The sequence below is a fragment of the Camarhynchus parvulus genome, chromosome 8, assembly GCF_901933205.1.
Source record: "Camarhynchus parvulus chromosome 8, STF_HiC, whole genome shotgun sequence".
NCBI classification, from domain to species: Eukaryota; Metazoa; Chordata; class Aves; order Passeriformes; family Thraupidae; genus Camarhynchus; species Camarhynchus parvulus.
In genome coordinates this window covers 17,920,591-17,948,419 of record NC_044578.1, presented here as the reverse complement: position 1 = coordinate 17,948,419, position 27,829 = coordinate 17,920,591, and the positions used below count along the sequence as shown (strand labels likewise).

The following is a 27,829-nucleotide window of genomic DNA, read 5'->3' as shown; positions in this document are numbered from 1 at the left end:
ACCTCTGTCACACACAGGCTGCCTAATCTGAACTGGAAATGCAACCTGAGCTATAGTATGCACTGTAAGTACTGATAAGTGGGTATGGTATTGGAGTGGTGGTGTGTAAAGGTGACTAAAATCTTTTTTCAGGAGTCTTACTGAAAAGGGCGTCAGAATATAAGATAGCTGTTGTTTTTATGTTTTCACAACTGACACCACTTTTTGCTTCATGCTGTGACTGGGAAAAAAAATGAACCATGTGAGAATGGGAGAAGTCCATAGCAATGTTTCACTTGATGGAAGGTGAAGTTTTAATGTGAAATTTGCATGTCCCTTCCTGTTTCTCACAGATGCTGACACTGAGAGCACTGTGGCCATGTCCTTACTTGAAAAAGCTTTCCTTGGAAGTTCCACCTTCTGGAAAAGACTTAAAATGGCTTGACTAAAATTGTGGCTCTTTATCAGATTGAAAACTATGGTCTTCTTGTTTCAAAATAATAAACCTACAATTTCTTTATGCAGGGCCACTGAAAATTAACAATTATCATCTGTGCTCTGAAGAACAGAAATAGTTCCTCCAGGGAAAAATACTTAAATCAGTGCCAAATCTCTCTAAATTAAAAAAACAAATAACCTATTTCATTTTGGCAGGGTTGATAATGTTCTGATCCTTGGCTTCAGGGCCAACATATTTTTCTAGGTCTACATAGAAAGATGTTCATGTCATTCTGCCTCTACAGTAAATAAAAAGCTGGATCAGCTCTCCTGTGTTGTCTGTAATGAGTTCCAACTGGAGTACTATCCCTCCATCCTTGGCAGCCTAGGCAGCTTTTCAGTGGAAAATATTCTGTTTTTCAGAAAGCAAGATTTTTAACCTCTTCCTGGCCAGAAAGGTATAGACATTGTAACATTAGAGATTACTGCATCAAAGTTTTGAGATTTATGGACATTAGTATATTTTGTGTTTAGTCAGAAGAGTCCTACTGACATGTCTTATTTCTTGTTTGGAGAATGGACTTTCAGTTTTGTTCTTTGTTATAAGATTGAAGTTCTGGATAAAGCCTGGTACTAAGAGTTGTCTCATACCAGCTACTTCTATATGATATAAATTTCTTTCTCTCTCTCTCTCTCCCCCTCTGCCCTGCAATTACTTTGCTCAATGTTTTGTAATGTTTTTTGTCATTGAAATACTGAAGCCTGCAAGAAGTTAGTTCATGATGAAATGATTTGCCTGGTCAATTCACCTCTGACTAAGGCAACAAGTTCTGCAGTAATGAAGTTTTAACTGAAGGCAATATATGGCATTGTATATCAAACAATGCCAAACAGGTAAAACTGTATTACAGTGGAAATGTGATCTATACCAACTTCCCTAGGAGATTATGTGTGATTAAAGAATTCCTTGGAAAAGAATGAACCCTTTTCATTGTCCTTCACTAAGAACTGTGACAAGCTTGCTTTGTGTTCCTGTTTTGCCAATTTTGAGATATTCACAGTAGATAAATCAGGTCTGGCACATCAGTGTGCTGCTTTACAGCTATGAATTCCTTCCCTCAGAACACATGGAAGACTCAGCAAAGTCCTGAGCACTTTGGCCAGCACTGAGAAGGCTCTTGCTCTTGCGTTTAATTTTAAATGAAAGCAAATTCTTATGCTTAAACTTGAACATGAGCTTCAGTGTGTGCACAGCATAGAGCCACAGTGCTTGTGGCAGTAAAGGTCATATCTGTGCTGTATGTTGTAGTGATGTTGGTTCATGGAAACAGACTCAAGCCCTAGGAATTCAGCTGTTGCTTCTTTTGAGATGATGCCCTGCCACGTGGCCAGTGATCTGCCCTGAAGCAGCTCATTTGCTGGAAGTTCTCAGTGGATCAATCCCAAGTTTCATCCAGAGAATACCTTCTAAGAACACTAATACTCCTGTAACACCATGGATAGTCCTGATTTTGTGTGAGCACATTTCTGTGAGGAGTAGGATTAATAATTAATGCATGTTCCCTCTGTGTAAAACAGGATAATCTCTGACAGATGGTGATTTTTAACAAGAACATTGGAGCAATTCAGCATGAAAAGCATGCTTTTTCTGTGCCTCAAAACTAAAAGATGCTTACATGGAAGTATGTAAAACCTGCATGGCTTTCTTGCACTCTGGTACTAGTTTTGGGTCATGGATACACTGAATTTTTGAGAGGTTGTAATAATAGTGGTAGTAGTGTGATTTTGTCAAATTTCATGGCATTAGAAAAATGTCTGAATACTTCCTGTCAGTTGTGCTGTCTGTAGGTGAACAGCTGAGAGAAAAACCAAATTGCAACCAGTAGTAGCAACCTATTAAAAAGTCTGTCAAAATATTTTTTTATCATTTTTACTATTAGTTGGGAGTTTTATTCATTATATGCCTTCTATCGTGTTTTTGAGGAAACAAGATAGTTAATCAGTTCTTAATCTTTTTGTGCTATGAAATGCTTCCCAGAGATCTGGAGGTCAAACTAGGCACCCATCAGTAGAGTTAAGCTGTGCTGGTCTCCAAGGGAAGATCATCTGTCTCTTCCTGAAAGCTGCAGAGATGTATATTAATGAATGATTGAATGGTTGATGTGCTGTCAGGTGCTCCTCCAACATCAGCATCTGGTTGATGTACTAGAAAGACTGCCTGCTATCTTATAAGCATGTTGTATATTTAGATTTTCTCATTGCATGTAAAGAACTGTTTGAAAAAATCATGCACCCTTGCATACTTCAGAAGGATGGGTGTCATTGCTTAAATGAAGGCTTTGAATCACAAATGTATGTGCAAGTAGCTATTTTCTTCCATTTGTAAAATACTCCGCTAACTATTTCTCAGAATGAGTAATGTACCATATATAGCACCAAAACAGTGTCTATAGTGCTTTGTATCATTCTAAGCAGAAAGAGATATGTTTATTGAATACAGCATCTAGTTTGCATCCTTGGAAGTATCCATTTGGACCTTCTTTCTCTGGAAATGGGATTTTTGAAATACTACATATCTGTTCAACAGAGTATATATATTTTTCAAGTTTATTGAACAGTAGATAGTATTTTTCAAAGAAATGAACTGAGTATTTAAGCAGTTTTTATATTGAGGAGGCTAAGAACATGTGAGAATATCTTTTAGATTACCAGGTCAAATAAAGTACCTGGTAGTGATGAGACAGTGGAGGGGAATTATTAAAGTCACTTAGGAGTTGCCACTTTACCTTTCTAAAGCCCAAGAGCACCTAAAGGCTGCCAGAGTACTTAGGCTGCACTTCCATAAAAGGGCTTGTCAACACTGCACTCTGTAGTAGGTTTCCAAATAGACTCTTCCTGTTCCACGCTGATTCAGTCCCTCCAGGCTGACCAAGCCAGATGTACAGAGGGAGCTTAGGAACTCTGATACCTAAAGCTAATAGGTTAGAGTTTTGCCAGGAATTTCACGTGTTAAATATGTGAGTTTAAATCCCTGCTCTTCCTGATTTTTGAGTAAGTGCCTGAATTTAGAACCTTCACAGCTTAGGACTCAAATATAAGTTGTCTGATAATAGTTGCTGTGAAACTGTTTTGATTTTTTTTCTATTTTCAGATGGAAAAGCAGAGCTTAAATTTATTCCCTCATGAGCACGTGCATAGTGGTAACCTTTGGTAAAAGGAAGGCATGGCTCTGGTTTGTCTCTGACCCTGTCAGATATTTAGCAACTTAACTCTTAGCAGCTAGCATCTTGGCTGTTTATTTGAGAATCTCTTACATATACCCCTACCTACTCTGTCCATTCATTTAGTGTGTGTTAGGAGCATGAATATCCAAGTTGAGTTGAAGAAGTCAGCTTTAGTTAACTTTGGGTCTTCAAAGCTCATCTTGCTTTTGAAGATGAAGTAGCAGTCAAAAATACTGCTTCAATACTTGCATTTTGAATTCGTGGAAAAGGAATAGCACGTGCCTGAATGACACAAAATAAAAGCTAATTTTCTGAATGAGAGGTTATACTGCTGAATGTAAGATTAGAAGGTAGGATATTTTAAAATACCCCTTAAGTTTTGGAATGCTGAGAAGAGCCAGTCTTACTTCTTCAAGCCTGAACCACTACACACGGTCACCCAAGTGACTTGAGTGAAGGTAATTCCCATGTGTGTGGCAGTGCAAGTAGGTGTAATGCAATTCTCAAGATAACTGTTATCATTCTAGCCCTGTTTGTGTTGAGGTGAATTAGAAACAGCTCAAGGGGATATCATCTAGGATGGCTGGGCTCAGTTTAGACTTCAAGGCCCCTTAGATTGTATCCAAAAGTTTTTTTCACCATTCACATGTCTCTGTTTTTCACAAATGTGAGGAAATGAGAGACGATAACCACGGAGAGTCTAAGACCTGTGTTAAAAATTACATATCTGTCAGGAACCTCCAAGAATCACTCTCCCTTGGGCATATTTGAGCTCTTCTTGATTTAATAATTTGATTCAAAATCTTCAGATAAGAGTGGATCAATAACTGGGTGTCTGCCTGGGTAACTGACTTTGTCTCCTTTGAAATAAAATGGGATTTAGTTTTGTAGTCTCTGAGTTTTGTATACACTCATCTTCTAACACCTTGTTTTATATTATAATTTCAGTATTGCCATAAATCATCAAAATAATTCCTCTAGATACATTACTTGGCCCTGGACCATGGGAGAGGGATTTTATGATAGGGGCCATCCCAGTGTCATCTCTGTTTTAGACTGCTGTGGAGACTTGAAGCAATGTAAGGAATGACTGGGAGCTGTGTATGCTGCTTCCCACTCTGATATCGCTGGGATGAGGCCCTGAAAGGCCTGATGATTGCTTTAGGTGTATGTGTTATTAGTGTGGAGTATAAATGTGTTTAGTAAGTGATCATCTCACTGGATCTACTGGACAGAGACTGGAAGTGGAGTCTGCACTGAAGAGCAAGAACTGAAGCAGACAGATCCAGAAATACTCTGCATAGCAGAACCATGAGTGAAAGGGAAATAGTGCAATAAAGCAGTGTTCAAAAAGGGAGAGGTATGCCTGTCCCCTCCACATGAGCTGAATACAACAATGTGGTACTGAACAAATAATGGTGGTATCTACAAATTCACTAATCTGTAAAATCTGTTGTCTCCTTAGTTTGTGTATCACTGCATTGAGATCAATGGGTGACTGTAGCAGATTGACAGTTGTCAGCTTTACCTGTGTTTACAGACCAAGGTAAAGAAAAGAAGCTGATCTTCTCTGCCAAGTGAGTAAGTTTCATAAGTGTGTTTTGCATCTGAAGGACTGCTCTCACCTTCCGGGAAATCTTTTAAAAATCCTATTGTCTACAGATTTTTGTGGAATGGTAGTCTGAAATCTGGTTTCTTTTTCCTGTAGAAATAGATTGACTTGTAAAAGTATAAAAAATTTTGAAGTTCTGAGTTATGTTGGTACAGGGCATTGGTACTGCACTTTCTAGTGTTCAGGTTAGTTATTGTATTACAGTGGAAATGCTCAGAGAGTATTTCTGTGGAGTTAGGAAGAGCCTAACAGCAGTTTATTGCAAGAACAAGGAAGATTGTTCTTGCTGCACTGATTTGCAGCAAGATTATTAAATATTATGGGACTTGCTAGGCTATGCTGTTATTGCGGTGGATCTGGGAGACATATTGAAGTTACCAGCCTTGCACTCTGTTTTTATTTCATAGCATTCTGGTGTTGTGAAGTTGAGGGAAACTTGAGTACTTCTTCACTTTTTGTAACTCCTGATATTCCTAGGCACGTTGCTGATGAAAATACCTCTTTCATGAATGGGTACTGGGGTGCTGGGGCTTTGGAGAGGATTTGAGTAAATAGCAAATGAAAACCTAGGAGCAATGAGACTGCTTTGTACCTTTTCTGCCACTACCGTCTAGTTTGTTGATATTAATGTTTATTTCCATGCAGACAAATCAGATGGGACTTTAACCTGGAAAAGTGATCATTATTATTAGTATACAATTGTAAAAGAAATCCCAATGAATGCATGTCCAATATTTCAAGCTTTTGCTTGCTATTTTTTATGATTGTGGTGTGGCATGGTATGGCCTTCATGTGAGAAGGGCTGCCGTCTTTTCTTTGTACTGATGCTGCTGTATTCACGGCTCTGTAACTCACTTTGGGGAAGTTTGTGGTGCTCATCTTGCAACTGGGATGTACTTTCAAAAAGGAATATACTGTTGGTCCTTAGTTCCAAGATTGGACAGGTGAAGCATGGACAGTTGTCTGTAGTGTCCAGTATATCTTTTTTGGGTTCTTGTACTAATGTTTATTCATTAGTGCCTGCCTTTTTACTTTCAGTTAGTAGACCCACTGAAAAGAGAACTCATGAAAAGAAGTTCATGTGTAATAAACATTTTTCAGCTTTTTGGTTGTGGTTTTAAACAACAGTTCTGTTAAAATTTATGTGTTTAAATCAAAGATACTGCACTGTTAGACAGAAGTTACAATGTCGCCACAAATTGTATGATTTTGTTAGTGGTATATCTGCCACTTGGAACAATTGCCAAATGAAGGTCTATACCCATGTGACAAAATCAAAAGCTTTAAGTATATCTCACTAACAAATTCTGATATTTTTATCACATGTTAAGTCTGTACTCAATACAGAATTCCTGGTGTTGCTTATAGACTGTATTTGAGAAGAGGGAGTGTGGGTTTGTACAATGCTGCTGTCTGGTGCAAGTCAGAATATGCCTCCTCCTGAGTAGACAGCTGCTGCAGTAATGTCAAGAAGACTCCGTGTTATCTTACCTGTGGCTTCTCCAGGTGCTACAATGCCTGAAGGAGGTAAAACTTTTACAGATGTTAGCATCTGCAGCAGAACAGGGCTCTGTTGATTAAAACTTGAATAGTCTAACCACTTTAGCAGGAATTAACCGAAAGTACTTGTGCACTGTGGAAATGACATTTCATGTTACCAATGGCTTCTTTCTTCCTCCTCCTCCCTCTGTGTTTTAAAATAAATGATCTGTTTCTTCTACTGGTAGGAACTCTTGATTTGGTTTTTTTCTATATTGTCAAACTATTGAATGCAGTCATACTTTGAAAAATAAAAATATTCAGATTAAACTGTTTTGCACCAGAATTAGATATACATTTGGGGACTACAGCATTCACTTTACAGTCCTGATAAATGTCATTTAATACTACATAGAGTAAATGAATCTGTAGGCTGTAGCTTGCCTGCTGGATGGACATTACAGTGGATGCATGGTCCACTCCTCTGTGAGCAGTACACATAGTGCTCATTTTAGAAGATCTGGAAAACATCTCTTTACTTAGTGTTGTAAGAGGTGTGTTTTCTGTACTCTAGGACAAAGTTTCGTATGCTACTTTGCATAGCAGAGGGTGAAGCCCTCTGCTCCAGAATCTTTTGGTTCTGGAAAAATGGTCGAAGAAGCATGAGTCTTATGTGTAACTGACCTAGAAATGCAGCTCTAGCTATGACAGGGTAGGATGCAGGTGAAATTTGTGAGGACTGGCTGTGTGAGTATTCCATGTGGGTGATTCCTTCCCTATCTAAGATGTACTAAGGATATGAAAAGTATGTACAGTTGGAGGTAAATAGCTGTCCAGCTTCCAAATTCTTTCTGGTAGCATTTTGTGGTAGAGGTATTTCCAGGCAAGCCTAGTTTTAGGTTTTAAGAGAACCACTTTTGGGAGGAACTTTTCTTAAGTCACTTCATGTATTGAAGGTTCCAGAGTCCTACACTGTCTGCATCTTCTGTTAACTGGCAGCAGCTTTCATTTCTTGTATCTAGCTGTGATTTATATCTGGGCATATTCTGGATTTGTATTTCCTTGTTTCTTGTTCTTGATAATGGTTCTTGATAAATGCTTAGTGTTGAAGTCTGTATATTACCTACTCATTTCTGGAATGGGGAATAACTGCATCGGTTTCCTGCAAACTTGTTAGAAACTCATGAAGATGGCCTGCATGCCACTTACCAGTATAAGTGTTTGCCTGGTTTGAGACAGCATTTAAGATGTGCATGTACCTATTTTAGATAGATTTACAAGGACCAGTGATTTTTAATTAGCTGGTAGGGTGATGCTGCTCTTCTAAATGTGGCAGTACAGCGCTGCTGTTGTGCTGGGCAGTCAAGGTAAGGGTCCATCGTTCCAGTGAGAAGCTGCTCATGTAATTCCTGGCTCTGCTGTGGCTTGGATCTGGTTACCTTGAGAGCATCCTATAAGCATCCTCTGCATCACCAGGCTTTTTCTGGAGCAGGGGAAAACTGGCAAGAACTTTATGTTGTGTTCATTCTTCTAATTTTTTTGTTTACACTAGCATTGATACTTTAAAAGGTGAGAAAAAAATTCAAAGGGAAGATAGGCTTTCATTATGTATTATAGATCAAAATAATGTGTTGGTTTGTTGGGTGGTTTTGTTTGTCTTGGTTTTTGTCAACCAGGATATAAGTCAAAGTTTTAGTTTATAATGTAGCTGCTGATGTTAGGAACAGTTCAAAAAGTGCTGAAAATTTAGCTTCTTGCATTTCTTTTGAACTACATATAGTGTCTTGTAATTTGAGGCTTCCCTACAGCAGCCTCACACTGCTCCGAGGACATTCTTGGAGACTTTACTCTCAGTGCAAAGTTTCACTAAAACAGAGTTTGCAGCTTGCTAGGTACTGTAAGTTTAAACCCCCCCCCGTCACCTCGCTTGGCTGCCTGAAGGCTGGAAGTACTTTGGAAATTGTAGCGAAAGGGACTCATGGGTAGAGGCAGGAGGGCTTCTTCTCTGGAGTTAAGTTGCCTTTTGGCAGTGTGGCTCTGTCAGGAAGATGTGTTTAACATGCTGGCTAAAAATAGGAGAGCTCTGAGGCCTATCATCCCTGAGCCTCTCTTAATACCACAGATGGTTTAATTTAGATATTGCTAAAGTATTTTGAGGGAATTGAGGTCTTGTTAGGTGGAAGGGTCTTGTTTCCTTCTAACAAATTCCCTTTTATTGAATAATTTTGGAGTAGAACTATTCAGTAGAACTATTAGGTACCATAGTCCAACTTCAGTTTCACTGTGTGCATCAGACAGATGGATGCTTTGTATGACAGGTGAGAGTGGAGGTTTCCTTCAGAATAGTTTCTTTTCAAAGTTGTTTATTTACAGACTGCAGCCTCAGGATAGCACTAATGCTTTTGTTAGCTACTGATTTATGCTAGCTCCAATCCAAATAAAACATTTGATTTGTGCATTCTATTTTAAACAGATGTTCACATGCTTGATCCCTTCAGACACACTGTATTTTATCAACATAAGGGATTCTTATTTCTTTTATTACAGCGTGTAGTGAGTACTGAGAGACAACAGTGTAGCAAGAAAGTTACCTAACATTAAATTCAGATAAGAAGTGATAGTCTACCATTCAGCATGTCTTCAAAGTGTTTCATACAGCTGGAAAACATTTTTGTGACTTTGTGGGAAGAAACTGTGAATATTGTTTGGATTCCTATTTAACTGAAAAAAAACCCGACAGCTTCATTTTAATACTGCTTTTGATATGTTTGGTGATATACTTGAGCAGGTTAAATTTATTCCATGTGGTAATCACAGTGTATGGAGCACTGTTTTTTTCAGTACATTTTGAATGTAGTCTGTTAACATGCATTAGTCTTCAGGGTTTTTTTTCTTTAAAAACAATCCTAACGCAGATGTAAAATAAAATGATTATTTAATGTAATGATGCAGTCTGTACCCATGCTAAATCACACCTTATTTTTGTCATGAAACTAATGCGGAACCTACTAGGTACTCCCTGTATGACTGCTATTGCAAGTTGATCAGAGAATCATTAGGGGAAAGGCACTTCAAAAAGTCCTCTGTAGGATTTCTCATTAGTGTGAGAGTATATTCTTTATTGCAGTAATTACTGCTGTACTTACATGTAGTGGAGGACAATGTAAAGAGAACTGATTATTGTAAATGTGTAAAGATATCCAGTCTTTCCTGTTTACCAGTAATTTCAAATATACTTTGTGCTTTTTGTTTAAAGAACAGTACAAATAAGACTACTTAATTTTCTGAAATATGAATTTGTTAAATACTAAATATGAATTTGCTTTAAGAAAAACAGAAATTTGGCATATCTTCAGAAATTTTTGTGGACTTGTAACAGTGCTGGTCACAAGACCTCTCTGAGCAGTAAAAAAAAAATAATCACAATTTAGACACTTGAAATGTCTCACAAGTTACATCTCTTTCACCCTAAATATAAAAAGCATTTTATTGTAAGGCATAATGCTAATCTTTTCTGTTGAGGCTTCATCTGTATCTAACAGAAGTTGAAAAAAGATACGTTCTATACTATGAGATTTTACACTAGAAAACAACTGTTTCTTTTGACATGCATAAATATAGGGGTTTTTTTTAATAACTGTATTTCACTTCATTCTCATGCAAATGTTAAATGCAATTACCTTTTTGCCTCAGTCAGTGTTCATTCACAAATGTATGGTATGAAAAGAGTGATGTAACCTGACATTATTTATTAAGACATTTTCTTTTATCAAAGGAGATTTTTAAAATGTCATTAAGGAACTGAATCTCTGAATTCTACATGTACTGGTTCTGTTTACAGGTTATTTTTCCTTTAAAAATGTCTAACTTCAACAGAAGTCTAAAAATAAAACTCTTCTTTTTTACATTCATATTAATGTCTGTGACAATGAACATCTTGCTGATGTTCTGTTACAGCCTAAATTCCTGGTAACTCCTGAATTGCCTTCGCTCTTCAGAATAAATATGAATAAAAGTAGCAAAAATGTTGCTACAACTTTGCATTGTGGTACGCTGAAGTTAAAGACAGAGGTCTCATTTACTTCCTGGGAGCATGATTTTGTTTCCTTGGAGCAACAGATTCGGAGTTATTCTCTTTATCACTGTAGCTTTTAAATAAAAATTTTTAGAAAGCTGTTGGTAACTTAAGCAAGACATTATCATTGAACTTGATGGTCCAGTGGAGCACCCAGGATTGAGGGACAACTTGGTAGTTCTGGTATTGCCTGGGAGGCTGGGATGCAAGTGGTTTCTGTGCTGCAGGTTGCTGAAACTGCCGAAATATTCTGTACTTTAGTCCTTTGTTGTCAAAGCTGAAATAATACTTCATTGCCATATATCTGGATGGGGAGAGGAGTACAAAGCAAGAGTGAGAGGTGCTCAGGTGCTTTGTTGAGGGTGACTGGGTGAATGTGGGTAGATAAACACAGTCTCTTGTACAGGAGCGAACTTGCCTTGTCTGAGTTCTGTGTTGATGGGGGTTAGCATAGCTCTAGGGACCCTGGGAGGGCAGGCAGGCATAAATGATCTTCAAGCAGGTGGTTTGGTTATCTCTTGTACGATCAGAGTCACTTACTGAGATTGGAAGGGACATAGGGAGGTTGTCTAGTTCAATCCTCTTACTCAGAATAGTGTTGACTAGGGCAGATTGCCCTGAGCTGTGTCCAGCCAGGTTTTGAATACCTCCAAGAATGGACACTTCACAGTCTCTGTGGGCAAACAGAAAATGTCTCAACCTCATATTGAGCATAAATTAACTGGCAGAATAAGAAATGGACAGCGCTAATTCTTTCATATGTGGTTATGGCCTAGCTTTATTACTTCTGGATTCAAAGTGAAGGGTTATGGCTTTGCTTTCACCTGGCCCACTTCCCCGAGGAAGATCTGAACAATGCTGAGGGTTGGACAATACACTGAGAGTCAGTTATATTCTTAGAGCTGCTGAGATGTCTCAGAACAAATCAAAGACCCTTGTATTTTAAGGAACTAGATTTCTGCATTCAAAACTGTAACAGATCGTTTTCAGGATGAACACTAATCACAGGAGTCACAATGCAGCTAAGTTTTATGTTAGCAAGAAGTCATGGTTTAATAAATAATATTTTTGAAAAGTGACTCATTGATTCATGACACTGGGTTCAGGTATTTGTGCTTTTATCTCTTGGTTAGTGAGGCAAAAGTTGTGTCACCTATTTTCAGGTTATGGTATAAGGCTGGGTTCTGAGCCTACAAAAAAATGCTGCTGGTCTCTATTAAAGAAATAGCAGTTTGTAGCTGGGCAGAAAAATTCAGACCAGTTGTGTTAAAACAGTATTTAGAGATAAGTTTGTCACATAACCCAAGATGTACCAATATAATGATTTAGTACAGTAGAGCATACGTGTTCGTGAAGCACTATGCAAATTTAAACATTATCATTTTGGAATATGACTCAAATATCTGTTTTTGTTTAAAATTGTGCGAGAGAAAGAATGTGACATTCTGAAAAATCAGCAAATTAATATTAGGGTGTTTGCAGCGCAACTGTAGGTTTCTGTGCTGTAAGTACCGGTCCCAGAACTGGCGTCTGTAGCATTCTGAAACACTTGGCCACTTGGAATAGGTTTGGCATGAAAAACTTGGCCTAGCAAGGTGTTTGTGTTTAGTTAATGCTTGCTACTTTTGGGGTTTTGTTTTCTTTTTCTTAATAGACTTTTTTCCCACTTATATTTCCCCACCCCTGGATACAGTGTGTCAGTAATTGAATCTCTTATTTCTCCAAGAATAAGGTAGTAATGTCATACTTTATATTCATGATAAATTCATAAAATATTTAATAGATACTAGCAAGAGCCATTATGAACTGACTAGGTAAAAGGATGGAATACTTGAGGGCATTTGTCACACATAATTCATGGCTGACGACTAAACTAATTTCAGCTCTTCTGGTTGAGTTGGGTTGAGTCCCACGCCTTACGTTGCATATATTGTAAGAATATTGAAAATGCTGGAACTTGTTATTTTTTTGTCTTAATAGAAAGGTAATGCTAAATCACAACATCTCAAAATAAGTCTGGTTTGCTTGTTCTTTTGGAACATAAAACCTTAGTTAAAATGTTCATAATATTATTTGCAACGTGTGTGTTGTGTAAATAGTTGATAGAACGTAGTAATGAGGTAGATGCATTAAGAAAAACCCTTCTTCCTCCAAAAATGATGCTGCATGCAAAGCAATACTATAGTTGAATGATTTTTTGTCTCAATCTAAAACCAAAATATGATGTTTAATTTTTTTCATGGAACCTGCATCTAATTGAGGTTTATCTCTACACAATGACTTTGACTTATATATGGGAAAAGTGTGTGTTAGAAGACAGGTACAATGTTACTGGTGTGGCAGTAATAGGATTCATCCAGTGAACAGATGACTTCTGTTTAAAATTTTTGAATAGTAGTGTGATCAGGAGCAACTCAGGAAAAAATAGCTTTATATTTTCATGCTAAGCAGAAAAATGCTGGTGAGTGATATACTCCTGCCAGGCTGATGTTGAGAGATATGTTAGGAGGTTGTGTAGAGCTATTTTCAGGTTCAAAATAATCACCCAAGAATTTCATTTGACCATGTAATATTTTTTCATCTCCTCAAAGGCAACAAATATGTAAAGTATAGTATACATTTGACATGTATTTTTAACTATGTGCTAGAAAATCACTAATTTGCACTAATGATAGGGAGACTCTTTTATGAATTACTGAATCGTGCAAATCAGCAAGTGAACAAACACAATAAAAAAAATAATGTATCACATAATGTTCTTAGTCTGTTTTGACATTTGTGGTTCAGTGTTAACTGTTTTTGCCAGTACATCATCTTGCACAGTGCTAGTAAACATATTCAAGTATATTTTAGGAAAGATCATGCTGAGCTATCAGTAGAGCGTTTTTCCAGAGCAGTGTCACTCCCTCTTTGCCGAAACCAGAGAGGGTTATTTTGCTGTATCTAATATATTGTGCATATTTCTATTGCTTTTGTTTTGAATTGAGGACAGAGTTTTGCATGGTTGTGTTTTGTAAGCAAAAGAGTATAACTTAGGTTACTGGATCTCAGCATGTACAGTAAAGCACCAAAATGGATTTGTAGAGAGGTCTTCCAAAATACTGTCAGGAACTCTGCTCTTAATTACTCTGATTTGAATTGTTTTTTGCATTTTGGGAATTGATTTTTTTAAATTTTTAAAAAAAAATCAATTTCTCTTTGAGTGATAACTGTCAAACTCCTGTCTCTCTGAAAAGCTCCTGCTCTTTGAAGGGGCTAAAGAGACTGGTCGTGAATACGGAAGTGAAGGGATGAAGAAAAGGTAGAGCTTTTAGTGTTCTTCACTCCTGTCTTAATTTCCAGAAAGACAGACTTCTTATGATTGGAAAAATATCCCATCTGGTTTTGCAAAAAAATTACTTCAATGTAGGAAACAATAAGTAGAGGCTATTTCCAAGAAATTGTTTCTAGTCATAAGAGAACTAATTGTACATTTCACATCCTTAGTGAAATGGGAAAATAGAGTGGATAATTCTATCTTTCTGCTATTCTAGGCTTGCAAAAGAAAAAACAAATTGCATTGTTGACTAAACGCCCTTTAGTTGCATTTGTTGTCCTCTGTTCCATTGCTTCACGTTACGTGCTTGAACACATATTGACAGCACTACAAACACCCAAATGTGGGTTTGAATTTATATTGATAACCTTTGTTGAACTGACTCACTTCAGTCAGAGACTGAAGGTGAAACCTAAGTAGCTCTCGGATCTTTGGGAGCCTTTCTTGACTGAGCAATGTTTAACTCTATCCAGCCCATCATAGAAAATACAGCCCCTGAATATACCTGAAATGGGGTTGGAGGGGGATTCTAACACAAAGTATCTTTGCTTCTCCTGCTTAAAATTTGGAAGGCAATATCAAGATACCTTCATGAAAGTGAGCTAACTGCTTTTAAAATTGCTAACCAAGCAAGTCCTGCCAGAAGGGAATCTGATAAAGCAGCAGCATCATTCACAATCAAAACTCTTACTGGTCTACAGTAACCCCAAACTGGAATATATTCTGCTGTGGTCAGATCCTGGCCAAGGATGGGGGAAACAATAGGTAGCCTTGCCTTCTGACATCCTGGAGCTGGGGATGCAGGAATTGAGCAGACTGACAGTAGTAGCTGTCAGGGAGATTTTCTTGTTGGCTTAATTTGTAGCATTGGTACAGAGCTTCAGGATTCTTACTGCTGAGAAATTTAATAAGAGCTGTCTGAGTTTGCAGCCAGCAGACTTGGGCATTCACCTGGAGTAAAGAAAACAATTGGCATCCCTCACTGTTAAGGAAGAGAGACACTGGTAAGTAAGCTATACCTGTGATTGTGTTGATATCATAGGATCCTGTAAATCCTGATGTATGAAACTCTGGAAGTTATTGGATGCATTCATTAAACTCTAATGCTTCTGGGTTAGAAAGAGCAGTGCTAAAATTAGAGCATCTAAGCCTGGGATGCAGGAACAGTTGGAGAGTTGCTAATGGGTACTCTGTGTGATTTTGTGTAGAGGAGGTACTAATGGAGGGTGGACAAGGAGAAGCATTTTGTACTGATTCCTAGGCTTTCTGAAATGTCTGTGTGACTAGTCTGAGAAATGCAGATCTTTGTGGAGTTTTTTATATATATATAAATTTTAATATTTTTCTGTAATTGTTTTCAAATAACTGCATAAAAAAGAATTGCCAAAAGGCAGACATCTGCTCATTTGTAGCAAGCAAAACTATCTACCAGAAGAGAATATTTAAATCCTTCCAGCAGGTTTTTGAAAATGCAGTGCCTTTGGGAAATGGGAAAAGTGTGCTTTTTCAGCCACACTACATTTACAGTCCTGGGATTGCTGTATTTCATGTAGGTCTAACAATTTGAGCATGTACAAAGAAGAACAATGTCACAAATTCAAGAACAAGCGATCTATCAAACTGTCGTGAACCAACAGATTAATTTTTTTTATGCATCCTAAGATTTCTTAAAGCTGAAAAAAACAACCAAACCAACATTTCTTTTAATATTTTCCAGACAGCACTTAGCTGCTGAACCATCACCAGAAAATGTATTCATTCTTATGCCATTAACTTCAGTATGGGAGGAAATGTGACAAATACTTCTTTTATATAATCTTCTTAAAAGGATGTGAAAATTCTCCTTGCTTAGCTTATAAAGGTGAAACCTAAAATGCAAGATTTTTGCGCCTTCCTTTTAGCAACAAATATTTGTGCTATTTTTGCAAACACTGATTATTCTCAAGTTACCCTCCCCAAGCCTTCTTGACATTGAGAATCCAGTCTTCTCTATGTTTAGCTGGTAGATGGAGTTTTCTTTGCCAATATACATTGACCTAAAAGCCCATGCTGTAGTGCTCAGAAATCAAGCTGTTTTTAAAAGACTCATGTGGTTATCCTTCCAAAATCCTTGTATATATTTCATATTTTAGATCCTTTGGGTCCTGTTATTTTAACTACAGTTCTTTCATTTGTCCTAATTTTGGGGTGCCTGGTAGAGTGCTGAAGTAGTTTGCATGTCGGAGATTTGCATGTCGGAGATTTCTGCACTGGAAGAAGGAAGCTGTGAAGAGGTACAAGTATACAGTGGGATGCTTCTAGACAGCCTTGCTAGCAAGGGGATCAGGGGTTAAATTTATTTGGTGATCTACAGAAAGGCTCTGTCTGTTTTGTTTGTTTGGTGGGGTTTTTTTTTATTGCTTTGTTTTGGTTCGGTTTTTTAGCTGGAGGAGATGCCCAGCTAAAAAAAAAAGTGAATGATATATTGATTTCACATGATGTGAAGTCTGGACAGTGACTTTCTGCTATGTCATTTATTCATATTGTCATACTGTGAATGCGTGAATATTATAAATTTTTTCCAAGTGAAGGCGGTTATAACAAAATTTGGATATAGCACATACAAGACCAATCATTTAGTCTTATTGAGTTAGTGTATTTCCCTCTTGCAGATAATTAAGACTGAATTTTCAACTATCTACTATTAAAATGTTACTTACATCTTTAAACTCAAGATATAAAGAATGCAACATTGATTCTTAGTAATTTGTTCAGGGTTTCTTTTTACTCTGTGCTTACTCCTCTAGTTTCCCTCTGTGATTTGTGATTGTGTCACATTCTGTCTGTCCATTTGCTGAGCGGATGATGGTTTACTTTTTAAGCAAATTTAGGGTAGAAAAGCAAAGCCAAATAATTATCCTAAACATCAAAGCATGAAAGAAAATGCCACCTTTTTAAAAAGATGCCCATATATTATAAACAGGGTAATATTATTTTTTTATGACTAAAAATGTACAAATTATTATCAGTGTAGAAAATCAGAACTGAAATAGCAGGCAGATTTCGTTTTTTCTGGGTCTTGATAACTGAGCATATTAACAAGTTACAGTATCACTTATTAAAGTATCTTAAACCTCCTCATTTGAAAAAGTGGATGAAAGACAGTTCTTGTACACATGCAGTTTCTAGACAGAAAATTAAATCTTAGACTCCTCTGCTGAATTCTCGCAGTTTCCAAAAGAGGGAAAAGACAGGAGTAGTGGCACATGGTTCTCAAATCCGAAGCTGCAGCAATTTTAAGTGAGGAAACGTGAGGACACTGGAGTGCTGGGAGCTCGCTTCTGGAAGGCTTGCATGAGGCTGGCTTAAGAAACTGCTTAAGCCTTTTCATTATAAGGAATTGAGTGGTCTGACTGGGTCCCACTGGGGGCTACATATATTAAAATAGAGCAGTCTGATAATGAACTAGAGTGTTCATTGTCTGGAAGGACTGAGCTTGATATACTAAGGAAACTCTGCCTTTCTTTCCAAGTTTTAAAACTGGGAAGAAGGTGGTCAGCTGGGGTCAATGACTTATCTCCTCCATTGGAAGAAGCATCTTTATCAGGTTTGCAGTGGAAAGGTGACTGACCTCTCAATTTTCTCTGTTCTGAACTGTAGTAGCAGCCAAAACAGATAATTCTTTTTTGTTTCTGCGAATCTGAAAGCAAGAGCAATCGAGACCTTTGAAGTTTTTAGTTTTAATCTGAAGTTCAATGATTTAATTTCTGCTTTTGCCTGCCTCCAGATTATGCCCAGTGTAGGATCAAATGTTCAGGTGACACCAACAGCAAAGCTTAAACCCTCCTGGTCTTTTGCTCTCTTTTCTTCTTTTCTCCCACTTTCCTACCCCTTGCTAATATTAGCATCATGAGTTAGGAAATGCATTGTGTGCAGAGATCAGTGCAGCCTGACTTATGAGTGGCAGGGTTCTAGATCAGTATTCAGTCAGACCTGTGGATAATTGCAGGGTGATAAAAAAGAGAGAGTTGGGGAATTTTTTGGTGCTCAGATCCTAAAAAGGGAAGCTTTAGCTTATTATGCTGTTACTGCCTTTCCCAAAACTAATTCTCCACAAAAGTTCTTTGTTTAAATCACTCTTCTGTTAATTGTGATAGAATTGCTGGCATGCCTAAATTGTAAGACTGATTGTGGTGCTGTAGTGAGGCAATCCATTTCTTCTGGGTTTGTAGTTTTAATTGAAAACATTTTCTTAAATTTTCAATTAATGCATTTTAGTTAGGTTATATTGTATCATAGATTGTTTATAAATGTTATTCTTAAATTTAATCAATTTTTTCAGTGCAAATAAATGGTAGATTTGTGCTCCTGATATTGATATAATTGAACAGAGTGGTGTTTTTAAGATGTGCATAGATGATGAAGGCATTTTGGGAGAAAAACATCTTTGACTAAACTTGTGAAGTGTATCTTTCCTGAAGTGAACCCAGAGGAGTTTTGTTGACATTAAGATAGAAAGACAACAAGTGTTTCATATTTTGGAAAGATAATTTACACAGGACAAGAATCATGCCGCATGAAGCTAATTTCTGATCTCCTAAAAACCCTAGAAAGGATGCTTGATATAAGTAAAAAAATCTGTAACACTTCTGGGAGAATAGTCCAGGCGAAAGAAGATTATTGTGTACAGGACAAGCCATAATAAAAACTGTCAGTTCTGTCAACCTTTCTGTCTACAGTCTATAGAGGATTAAAAGGATATTGAACATTGTGTAACAGCTGTCTCTTATGTGAAAGGGATCACTGTTGTGGTGAACAGAAATGTACCCGTTTAAAAAGCTCCATAAGGCCAGGTGTGGCTGGGCCACAAGTGGCTGCTTTGGCAGGTAAACTGCTGCTTTCAAGGACTTGAAGAGCACAGTGCGAGGTCTAATAGGTACTATCAGTGTTTCATCAACAAGTGGGTTTCTTGTGTGTCTCGTACACTACTGGAATAGTATGGGTGCTATCAAGTTTATTGTCATAAGCAGGAAACTATATTGTGTTCCTATGATATTGAGAAAATACTAATTAATATGTAGTGTGAAATTTAATCAAGTGTTAACAGAGAAGTTGCAGATTGACTTTTAAGTATTTGGTTTTTGTCACTCTAAAAACTTCAAGATTTAAATAAAAATATTTTGTTGGCAACAATAAAACCTTTAACTAGATATAATTTCTCTGGGACAATTTAATTAATTTTGAATGTTGATTAATACTGTTAAAAACACAGCAATTTCATAACCCTTACCATGAAACAAGAAAAAAGGTGGACCATGCTTAGAATTAACATTGCTGTAATGCATGGTTGAAATTATTTTCACCATCAACATAAAGAAAAAAAATTATTTCTAATATGTCAAAAGGATTAAACAGTCTTTCTGATTTGGCTTCAGCTGATATACATGCTTTGTGCTACAGTATTCTGTAAGCAGAACTGTGTTTTCTATTTTTAACCCCTCTAATTTATATAACAACTTTATTCAGCAACATTATAAATTTGAGAAATGCAATTAAAGTAATATATGCAAGTTATATACATGAAGTTGGTGAAAGGGAGCAATCTTTTTGGTTATATTGCAAAATGATTGGTGAAAAATTCTGTGTCCCAGTAAGATGGCAGGAGGAATTAAAGGAGAATATAACTTCCCGTGAACTGTCTTGGAGCAGGCTGCTCCCCACAGTACAGTGCAGACAGAGCCTGGCTGTGTTCCCACTGCTCAGCAAGGGGTTAAGAGGAAATCCCACCAACCTGCTTTTCCCTCTGCTAGGCTCCATTTGTGGGTCTGATCACAGACCAAGATAGCTCTGTCCAAAGTATGCAGAAGACATGACATTAGGCAATGACAGCTTTAGTGCAGAAATGGAGGTTTCTGATGGGCTGAATGGTGGTTGACAACAGCTCAGAAGATGGACTGTAAAATGGCTGGTGCACACTTTCCTACACCACTGTCATTGATACCTGATGACAGACAGTGGCTCCTTTATTATATTATCAACATTGTCCATTAAAATGGAGTTATGATGGAAGATGATAAAAAGTTACAGGACAGAGAAGTGGAAAAGTTTCAGATGAATGGGGAAGAAAGACTACAGGAAACAGGAAGACAGCCAAGCAGAAGCAAAGAGGAGAGGAGAGTTCCTGCACTCCAAGGGGATTCAGAAGTAGATGAGAAAAGAATTACGACTGTGTAGAGAGGCAAAGAAGAAAAGAGAAAGATGAGGCATTGATGAATAGAATGATTTGGAGCCTATGTCCATATGATTCACCACCTCTTAAGTGTCCAAAAATAACCTTGTCTGTAAGTGCCATTATTCTGCACTAGGGTAGGAGGTTTTTGTGTCTAAAGACTAAGTTTCAACTCTGATCATTTCTTCTCTTCAATAAAAAGCACCTCCCTTATGAGTCCTGTAACTGCCAGCAGCAATGCCACGTCTATCTCTAATCCTGTAGAGTGCCTCTATTTAAAATTTGCTTCCTCTAGTCATGTGAACTTACAGACACAGTAGTGCCATTTTTTTATGGATCTGCAGAAGGCTTACAGGACTTCAGGTGACTGAAGAGGCAACAGCAACAGTGTGGGAGTCTTTCCTGCTTTCTTTAGATATGAGATAGTATTGCCAATTTACATGATACTGAATGTTTTGTTTCTTACAGCTCCTGTGCATTGCTAGCAGGCCGGGCATTTCTCACAGACAGAATTTTTCACATGTCATTCTGCAATATAACCTAAAAGACTGCTGCCTTTCACCCACTGTTAAATATCCAGGACCAGGATATCTACTTGTCTGTATTGCTGTGTTTTGTACAGTTTCTGATGCCCTTTATACTAGAGATGTTTCTTGGCAATTGGATTTGTTTTTTCTGTAATCCAAAATTGTTTTCACAGTTGATTCTAATTTAAGATTTTGTTCTCTTTGCTTCATTGTTCTTTGCACAGCTGTACTTTGTATTGTACATTGCACAACGGAGTCCTCGGCCTTGCATGTGAGAATTCCTTTTTTCTGTTTCTTGACTTCTAATATTCCTGTATCATTTGTCTTTGGTACTCATCAGACCCATGTATCAACTGTTAGAGTGTTTTAGTATTTAAACCTGGCAAAACATCTCCCAGTTACTTTATAATCCTTTTCTTCTGTCCACTGAAAAATGCAATGAACACGAAGACAAAAGAATGTGGGATTTTTCTCTGTGAATGTTAGTTTTGGGTGTGTGGTTTTTTGTTTGTTTGTTTTTAATTAGGGAAATAATGGCAGCTTTTTTTTTTTTCAGCTGCCAACAGTAAGTTTTCACCAATGGCTTACCATTTAAGTAGTGGATCTTTATCCTGGTGTCCCTTAACTTTATTAAATGAGTCTATATATGTCCAAATCTTAGTTTAGGTTTGTCCTTGACCTTCTTTCAGTACAGCAAGAAGCAAGACCAAATGGGGAGTATGGCTACAGGATTAGTAATAAGTAATTAAAGGACTGAACTTAAGAGAAAAAGCTATGTAACGCTTTTCACCTTGGCCATCAAAGGCAAGGGGCCTTCAACTTGGGATTTAGATTTATTTGGAAATAATAGATCCATTTCTTCCTGACATGCAGCTTTCTTATTTCAGTGCTTACTGTCCCCAGCTCAGGGTTTAGAGTGGTGCAAGAGACTTGGAACCAAGAAGAGCTTTGGTTGGGTCAAAGTTGGGTCTCCTGTTCATGCTGACCTCTTATTTACTGGATGCAGTTAGCTCTACCATTCTCTTAAAGTTAATTGACCAAAGCCTCAGAAAGTACATACAGACAGACCTTCACTGGGGCTATTTCTTGGAGTAGTGGGTAAATTTTTAGAAATTTCTACAAGTGCTAGAACTGGAAGACTTTTTTTCAAAATGACTGTTTGTGTCCTGCAGAAATGAATTAGGATTCAATTTGCTTCTAAAGCTCTGGTTAATGGTAACCATAATAAAGGTTATTTGCTCTGTTTTGTGATACATGAAGATTTGATGGGTTATCAGCTACAATTTGTTGAGGAATATTATTCCAGATTATCTGTTTCACCCCTGGTCTTTCAGCATTCATGTGCTTGCATTTCAGGTGATGTTATTGCCAGTTACATAGACAATAGTTCACTGCATTTTTAGGTAACAATACAACTAAATTGTCCTTCTTTGTTTGGAAGCAAAAGTGTGTTAAGAGCTGGCCTATACCTGGAAATGGGACTGTTGGTCAGATACTTCAACTTTAAAATAAAATATTGGGTAATATTTCAGCAACTGTACATCAAAGTATTAACTGAAGATTATCTTGGCTATGGCTTCCTTTTCTCTTCTGTAGTGCAAAGACAGTGGTGTTGTCTTTTATATGGAAATTAATATGCATGTGAAGTGAATGTGGTGTCTTTTAAGATTCAAAACAGCCTGTGTTTGAACAGGAGATGCTGTTCCATGAGCAAATGGAGAAGAATCCATAATATAGGGTGTTTTCTGATAGTTGGTAGGATTTTTCCTATATTTTTTACAAAGAAATGCTGAGATATATATTCTCAGATTAGCACAGGTCCATAGGTAGTCCAGAATATTGTTTGTTTGGGTTTTTTTTAGTAATGAGCAGCACCTCTTCATTTAATTTGCTGGGAGCTAACGGGTGAATTAGAAACATTTAATCTAAATTTCTAATTTGTTTACAATATTTTGAATCAAAAACATAGTAATAAAATAATCCTGTAAAATGAAAGGTGGGATTTCACAGGGTGGGAGGACGGTTGAAGAAAAAGAAAGGAAGTATAATGCTTAATATTTCTCCACTGGGGTATATGCATGTGGAACTGAAGCTCACGGTAATTGTTGGTGTGCTCCCTTAAGCAGGGTGTTTTGCCTGTGATTTTTGAAAGGATCAATCACTTGCAGCAATTTATGTAATAACTTTCTGGTGTGTGACTCTACTACTTTATTTATTCTTTTTGCCTGATTTGCCAGAATGCAATACCTTTGCTCCTTTGTACAGTAAATGTACTCTGTGATATCTGTGATGGTATGGTCAAAGGATAATTTATTGTCAGATAGAAAAATAGGTCAACACTAATGTCACTTGATGATCAACCCCCCAAGTTTAATAAAACACCTCACCAGCATGCATTCAGCACAGTGCTTGATGTTTTATTAGGACTACAGTACCTTACAGTACCTAGCTATAGCAGGCATGTAATTACTGAGCTGTCATGGTGATAAGTGGGATTAATGGCAGCCTGGTGCACTTTAGTCTGCAGAGTGCCTGGAAGATGGTATTATTATAGGAGAAAGTCTGGACTGGCATATTCATGGCACCCTCCCCTCCTCCCCAAAGCTTACATTCAAGTTTGCGTTACCTGCCCCTCCCAGCAGCTGACATTTTCAGCAGCTGTTATTTGTGAAGCAGCTCAAAAACCAAAAGAGAAATAATTTGGTAAAGATGCTTGCTAGTCTGAACGAGCAGTCTGTACACATCTTATCCTGCCAGGTGCCATGCAGTTTTGACATGAGACTGTTCTATATATAATCCACAGAATGCATTTTATGTTCAGTGTGCTTCCTCTCATTTTGAATACAGGACTGTTGTATTTTAAAGAAAACATCACTGAGGAAAGTGAAGAGTAAAAGATCGTAATGGAATTGATGTCTTATTTAATTGCATGATTTTGAGTTCTGTTATTTTCTTATTGCCTACACAGGCAAACTGCTCATCTGAGTCCTTATAGTGGTGTTTTGTCTAGTGCATCTCCTTTTTTGCTGGCTTTGAGTACTAGAACTTTGCTTTTTTTTTTTTTAAAGAAGAGAAATTCTTGTTTGCTTAGAGACCACAACCTTTTGAGGTCTCCCTGTCCCACCTTTTCTTGTTAAGACCTTTTTAACACGTACCTGTCACAGGTAGTGCTGGGCAGTGTTATGTTCAGCTGCCACAGCAAAACCTGCCGATGCTTTTCTGACATTCCACCTAGCTGAATTTGTAACCCAGTGTGGTGTTGGACTCAGGTTTGGCTTCTGCAGGTTTCCCATCTTTTGGAGCCTGTGAGACCTGTTTACTTTAAGTATATCCTCTGGGGCCTTTTTTCAATGACTAGTCTTGTGAGAAAATCCAAACAACCACTAACACATGTGCCTTCAAATTTTTCTGGTGCCATATTGTCTGCAATACCCAGCTAGATGATAATGAATAACGAGATGAAAAGCTAATTAATCTTTTACTTAACTAGCTTTCCCTTCTCTCCTATTCCACCCTTAACTGTAATAACGACAACAAAAAATCCCTGATATGTGTGATTGACAAAGTCAGGACAGTGTTTTGTTGCAGGTATTCCAGTCATTTATTTCCTTTTAATGTAATCTTAATTTCTTTGTATATAGTCCACTGGCCTCTTGCAGCTTTTCTCTGTTTTAAAATACTCAGTTCCACAATGTTGCTACCTAGCACTGAATAAAAATAATTAAGGTAGACTTGTGGAACTTATGTAAGTATCTGGGTTCAAATAATATGTAAAAGCCAAATTTTATTTCATTTTGCATACATTGTTAAACCCACAATTTACATTAATTCTGACTGTTACTAAATCAGTATCAAAAGAGCATTTGGAATAACCTAATGAATTCTGAGACAAGTAGTGAGGCATTTGACCTGTGATAATCATTGATCTATAAAACCAAGGCTGTGTTCTAATACCTTTGTGCCTAATAGAGAACCATTTTACTCCTTCAGCTGACTTTTATCTTTTTTTAAGATTTGCTTAATGCAAGTTGTGTAGACTGTCCTGAGGACTTAGTCCTTAGATGGGAGTGGTGCAAGGAACCAGATCATCACACCCCCATGTATGACTATGCAGAAACATAAGATCAATATTTATTACTTAGGATGTTTTGTCACCTTATTGCTTAGTTAGGTTTTGTCATTAGAAACGACGGGAAGAAGGTCTTCGGGATTTTGGTTGGGGGTGTGTATAAGACTTCTGAATTGTTTTCAGAAGTCACAGACTTATCACTGGAAATTCATAGAAAAGTGACTTGAAAATTCATCAGCTATTCTTATTCTTTGGACATACAGTAAAAAGTAATTCCTTCCTTTGTGGAAATACTGTTGCTTTTATATGTCTGATGGTCCAACATTCAGTCCATAATGAGACTTCCAGAACTTAGTTAATAAATTTAGGTTTACAGCACAGGAGTTTTCAAATAGAAAAATGAACTGGTCAGAAGTTTAGCAACCATGCATTCCAAGGAAAAAAATTACCTCAGTGTAATTTGAGGGTTTCCTAATACTTCAACAGGTGTTGTCTGTGAGCTTGTGAATGGTACCCTCTGCCTTCCTATGTAAAGTGCAGTCAACAAAACATAACTAATCTGTGTTGATGACAGTCAATAACGATCACATAGTACTTTGAGATTTTAAATATAAATTCTTTGTAAGTGTTTTGCATTATTGCTTTGTGACTTATCTTTTAGCAAGTTAACTTGAAAAACTTTTGCTATTGGCAGCACTTGTATTCCATGTCTCCTTGACACATTTTCTTTTATTCCTAGATGCTTAAAGTGTGCAGATGCCCCCTGTCAGAAGAGTTGCCCAACTAATCTGGACATCAAGTCATTCATCACAAGTATTGCAAACAAGGTAAAGTCAGGCTTGCAGTTCTACGTGGCAGGAGATAACATATAATGTCCCTTTGTAACTTGGTGGAAGGGTTATTTAAAGGCAGATTAATTTTGAATTCTGTGTTTTTGTTACAGAGCAGAGACAATAAAAGTGGGGTGACTGCAGAGCTTTGAGAGTTGTGTTTTGGCAATGCTATACTGGAATAATATTAGTAAACTGCCTTGAAGGTTTGAAGTAGTCTTTGCCTTGCTGAAGCCAATGAGCACATGCTTACTGATTCTAATAGGGCAGATTTAACCTGTCAGATGATCAGTGAGGTGGATCAATCCTACAGAATTTGGGTTGTTTGATGATGACTTTTGAATCTTCCTGGAGCTGCCTGTGCAGGGTAAGACACTGGCTTTGCCCTGAGTAGGTGACCTGATCACTCGGTATTTTATCAGAGTATCTTGCTCTAGAAAAGAGTTGCAGCTTAGTACGATTCTCTCAGTAGATACAACTTTTTTTGTGGAGAGCACAAAGTATCTTAGATTACTGAAATGTAATCATAGCATGTCTTTTTGGACTGTATCCCTACCTATCAATATCTTCTGTATCCACTCTGAAACTTATGATAAAAGGTACAACACAACTTTGGTAGCTGCTTTTACTTCATGTTTATATCTGGTTGTTGTGTAAGCAGCAGGAAACATTCACACACAGGAAGCTTTGAAAAGTTGGATATTTGGTTTCTGCTATTCAAGATGTTAGAATGGAAAATTGCATGTGTAAATCAGCACTGCTTCTGTTAATTCAAGTTTCAAGTTTGAGTTTATGTACAGTTTTATGCTCTTCTTTCTCTCCTTACCCTACAAGAAGAAATCTTACATGGCATGATTGTGGAAGCAATTCTCTGCAACAACTCTAATGCTCACTTTAAAAGCAAACAGCCAGAAAACCAAACCAAAAGAAGAAACTTCCTAAAATTAGAAGTTAGTAAAACCCCCAGGGGGACATGCTTAGCAAGTAGCCGAATTCATGGGCTGAGAAACAAGGCTAGAGAGTAGTGCGTGCCCATGGCAGGTGATTTGAAACTGGATGGTCTTCAAGGTCCCATTCCAACCCAAACCAGTCTATGATTCTGTATTTGTAGCCTCTATGTCAATGGCTATGCCTCCTGTAATCCATGTCCCAAGCAACTTAAGGAAACGAACAGTGCAGAGGGAACCCAGCCTTGACTTGATGACTGCAGTCTGCTGGGTTGAATTTTCCTTTTCATGTATTGGTTTCTGATGCCTTTGCCATAAAATATCTCTTATAACAAATCCTGTTATTCAGAAAATTATTGGAAATTCTTATGGTTTACTTTATTAATGGCATCTTTTTTATAGTTGTAGGTATGTACTGCTGTTTTTACACTACTGAATTTTGAAACTCCTTGCTTTCTGTCAAAGGTACAAGGTGAAGTTGAGAGGGGGAGGTACCAAAAGCTGAAATGATTCACCTGAAATCATGACCTGGCAGAATCTGTGTAAGAGCCCACTACCATGGCTGCTCCTGTGGTGTCCTCTGCTTTTTCATTCTGCTGCTGTGGTGGTACCTGCGCCATACGCTTTTAGAGCAGATAGAAGACAAGAATAGTGTGCTTTTGAACAGTAAAACATATAATTTATAATTTTGATAGTTTTAAATGGAACCAGTAAGTAATTTTTCACTGTTATGCATTTTGCTGAACTTCTATTGAAATAATAAGTTAGATATTATCATTCAGCAGTCTGAATATTCAGCTTGATGAGAATTTCTGTATTATTGTCACTGAAGTTCTTGCTTAAGATGATCAAGGATATTTTGCATGTCATTGAATATAATTTTCAGAATGATAAATTTGTTTTTGCTGTTTTCATCATATAAATAAACTTCCATTTCTAATCCAAAAGCTTATAAATATGTATGATAGCTTCTAGAAGAAATAAATAGGTGAAACATAGAACATTCAGGTGTTTGAGGTCAATAGATTCAGGGAATTGGGGTGCATTTTCTAGACTTCTTGAAGATTCGTGTCTGAATCTCTCATCACCCACTTGAGAAACTTGCTTCAGCTGGTTACCCTTCTA

General features: G+C 37.4%; 1 protein-coding gene across 2 annotated transcripts in view; it reads left to right on the top strand.

Annotated features, from left to right (window-relative positions):
• Positions 1 to 27,829, top strand: part of DPYD (dihydropyrimidine dehydrogenase) — a 332,821-nt gene that overhangs the window by 65,193 nt on the left and 239,799 nt on the right. Inside the window, exon 4 of one of the 2 annotated variants that reach the window (XM_030953352.1) lies at positions 25,667 to 25,754. In XM_030953352.1, coding sequence (XP_030809212.1) covers positions 25,667 to 25,754 — 88 coding nt within the window. Of the gene's footprint in view, positions 1 to 25,666; positions 25,755 to 27,177; positions 27,247 to 27,829 lie in introns of those variants that run through there. The other variant, XM_030953353.1, reaches the window with a different exon arrangement.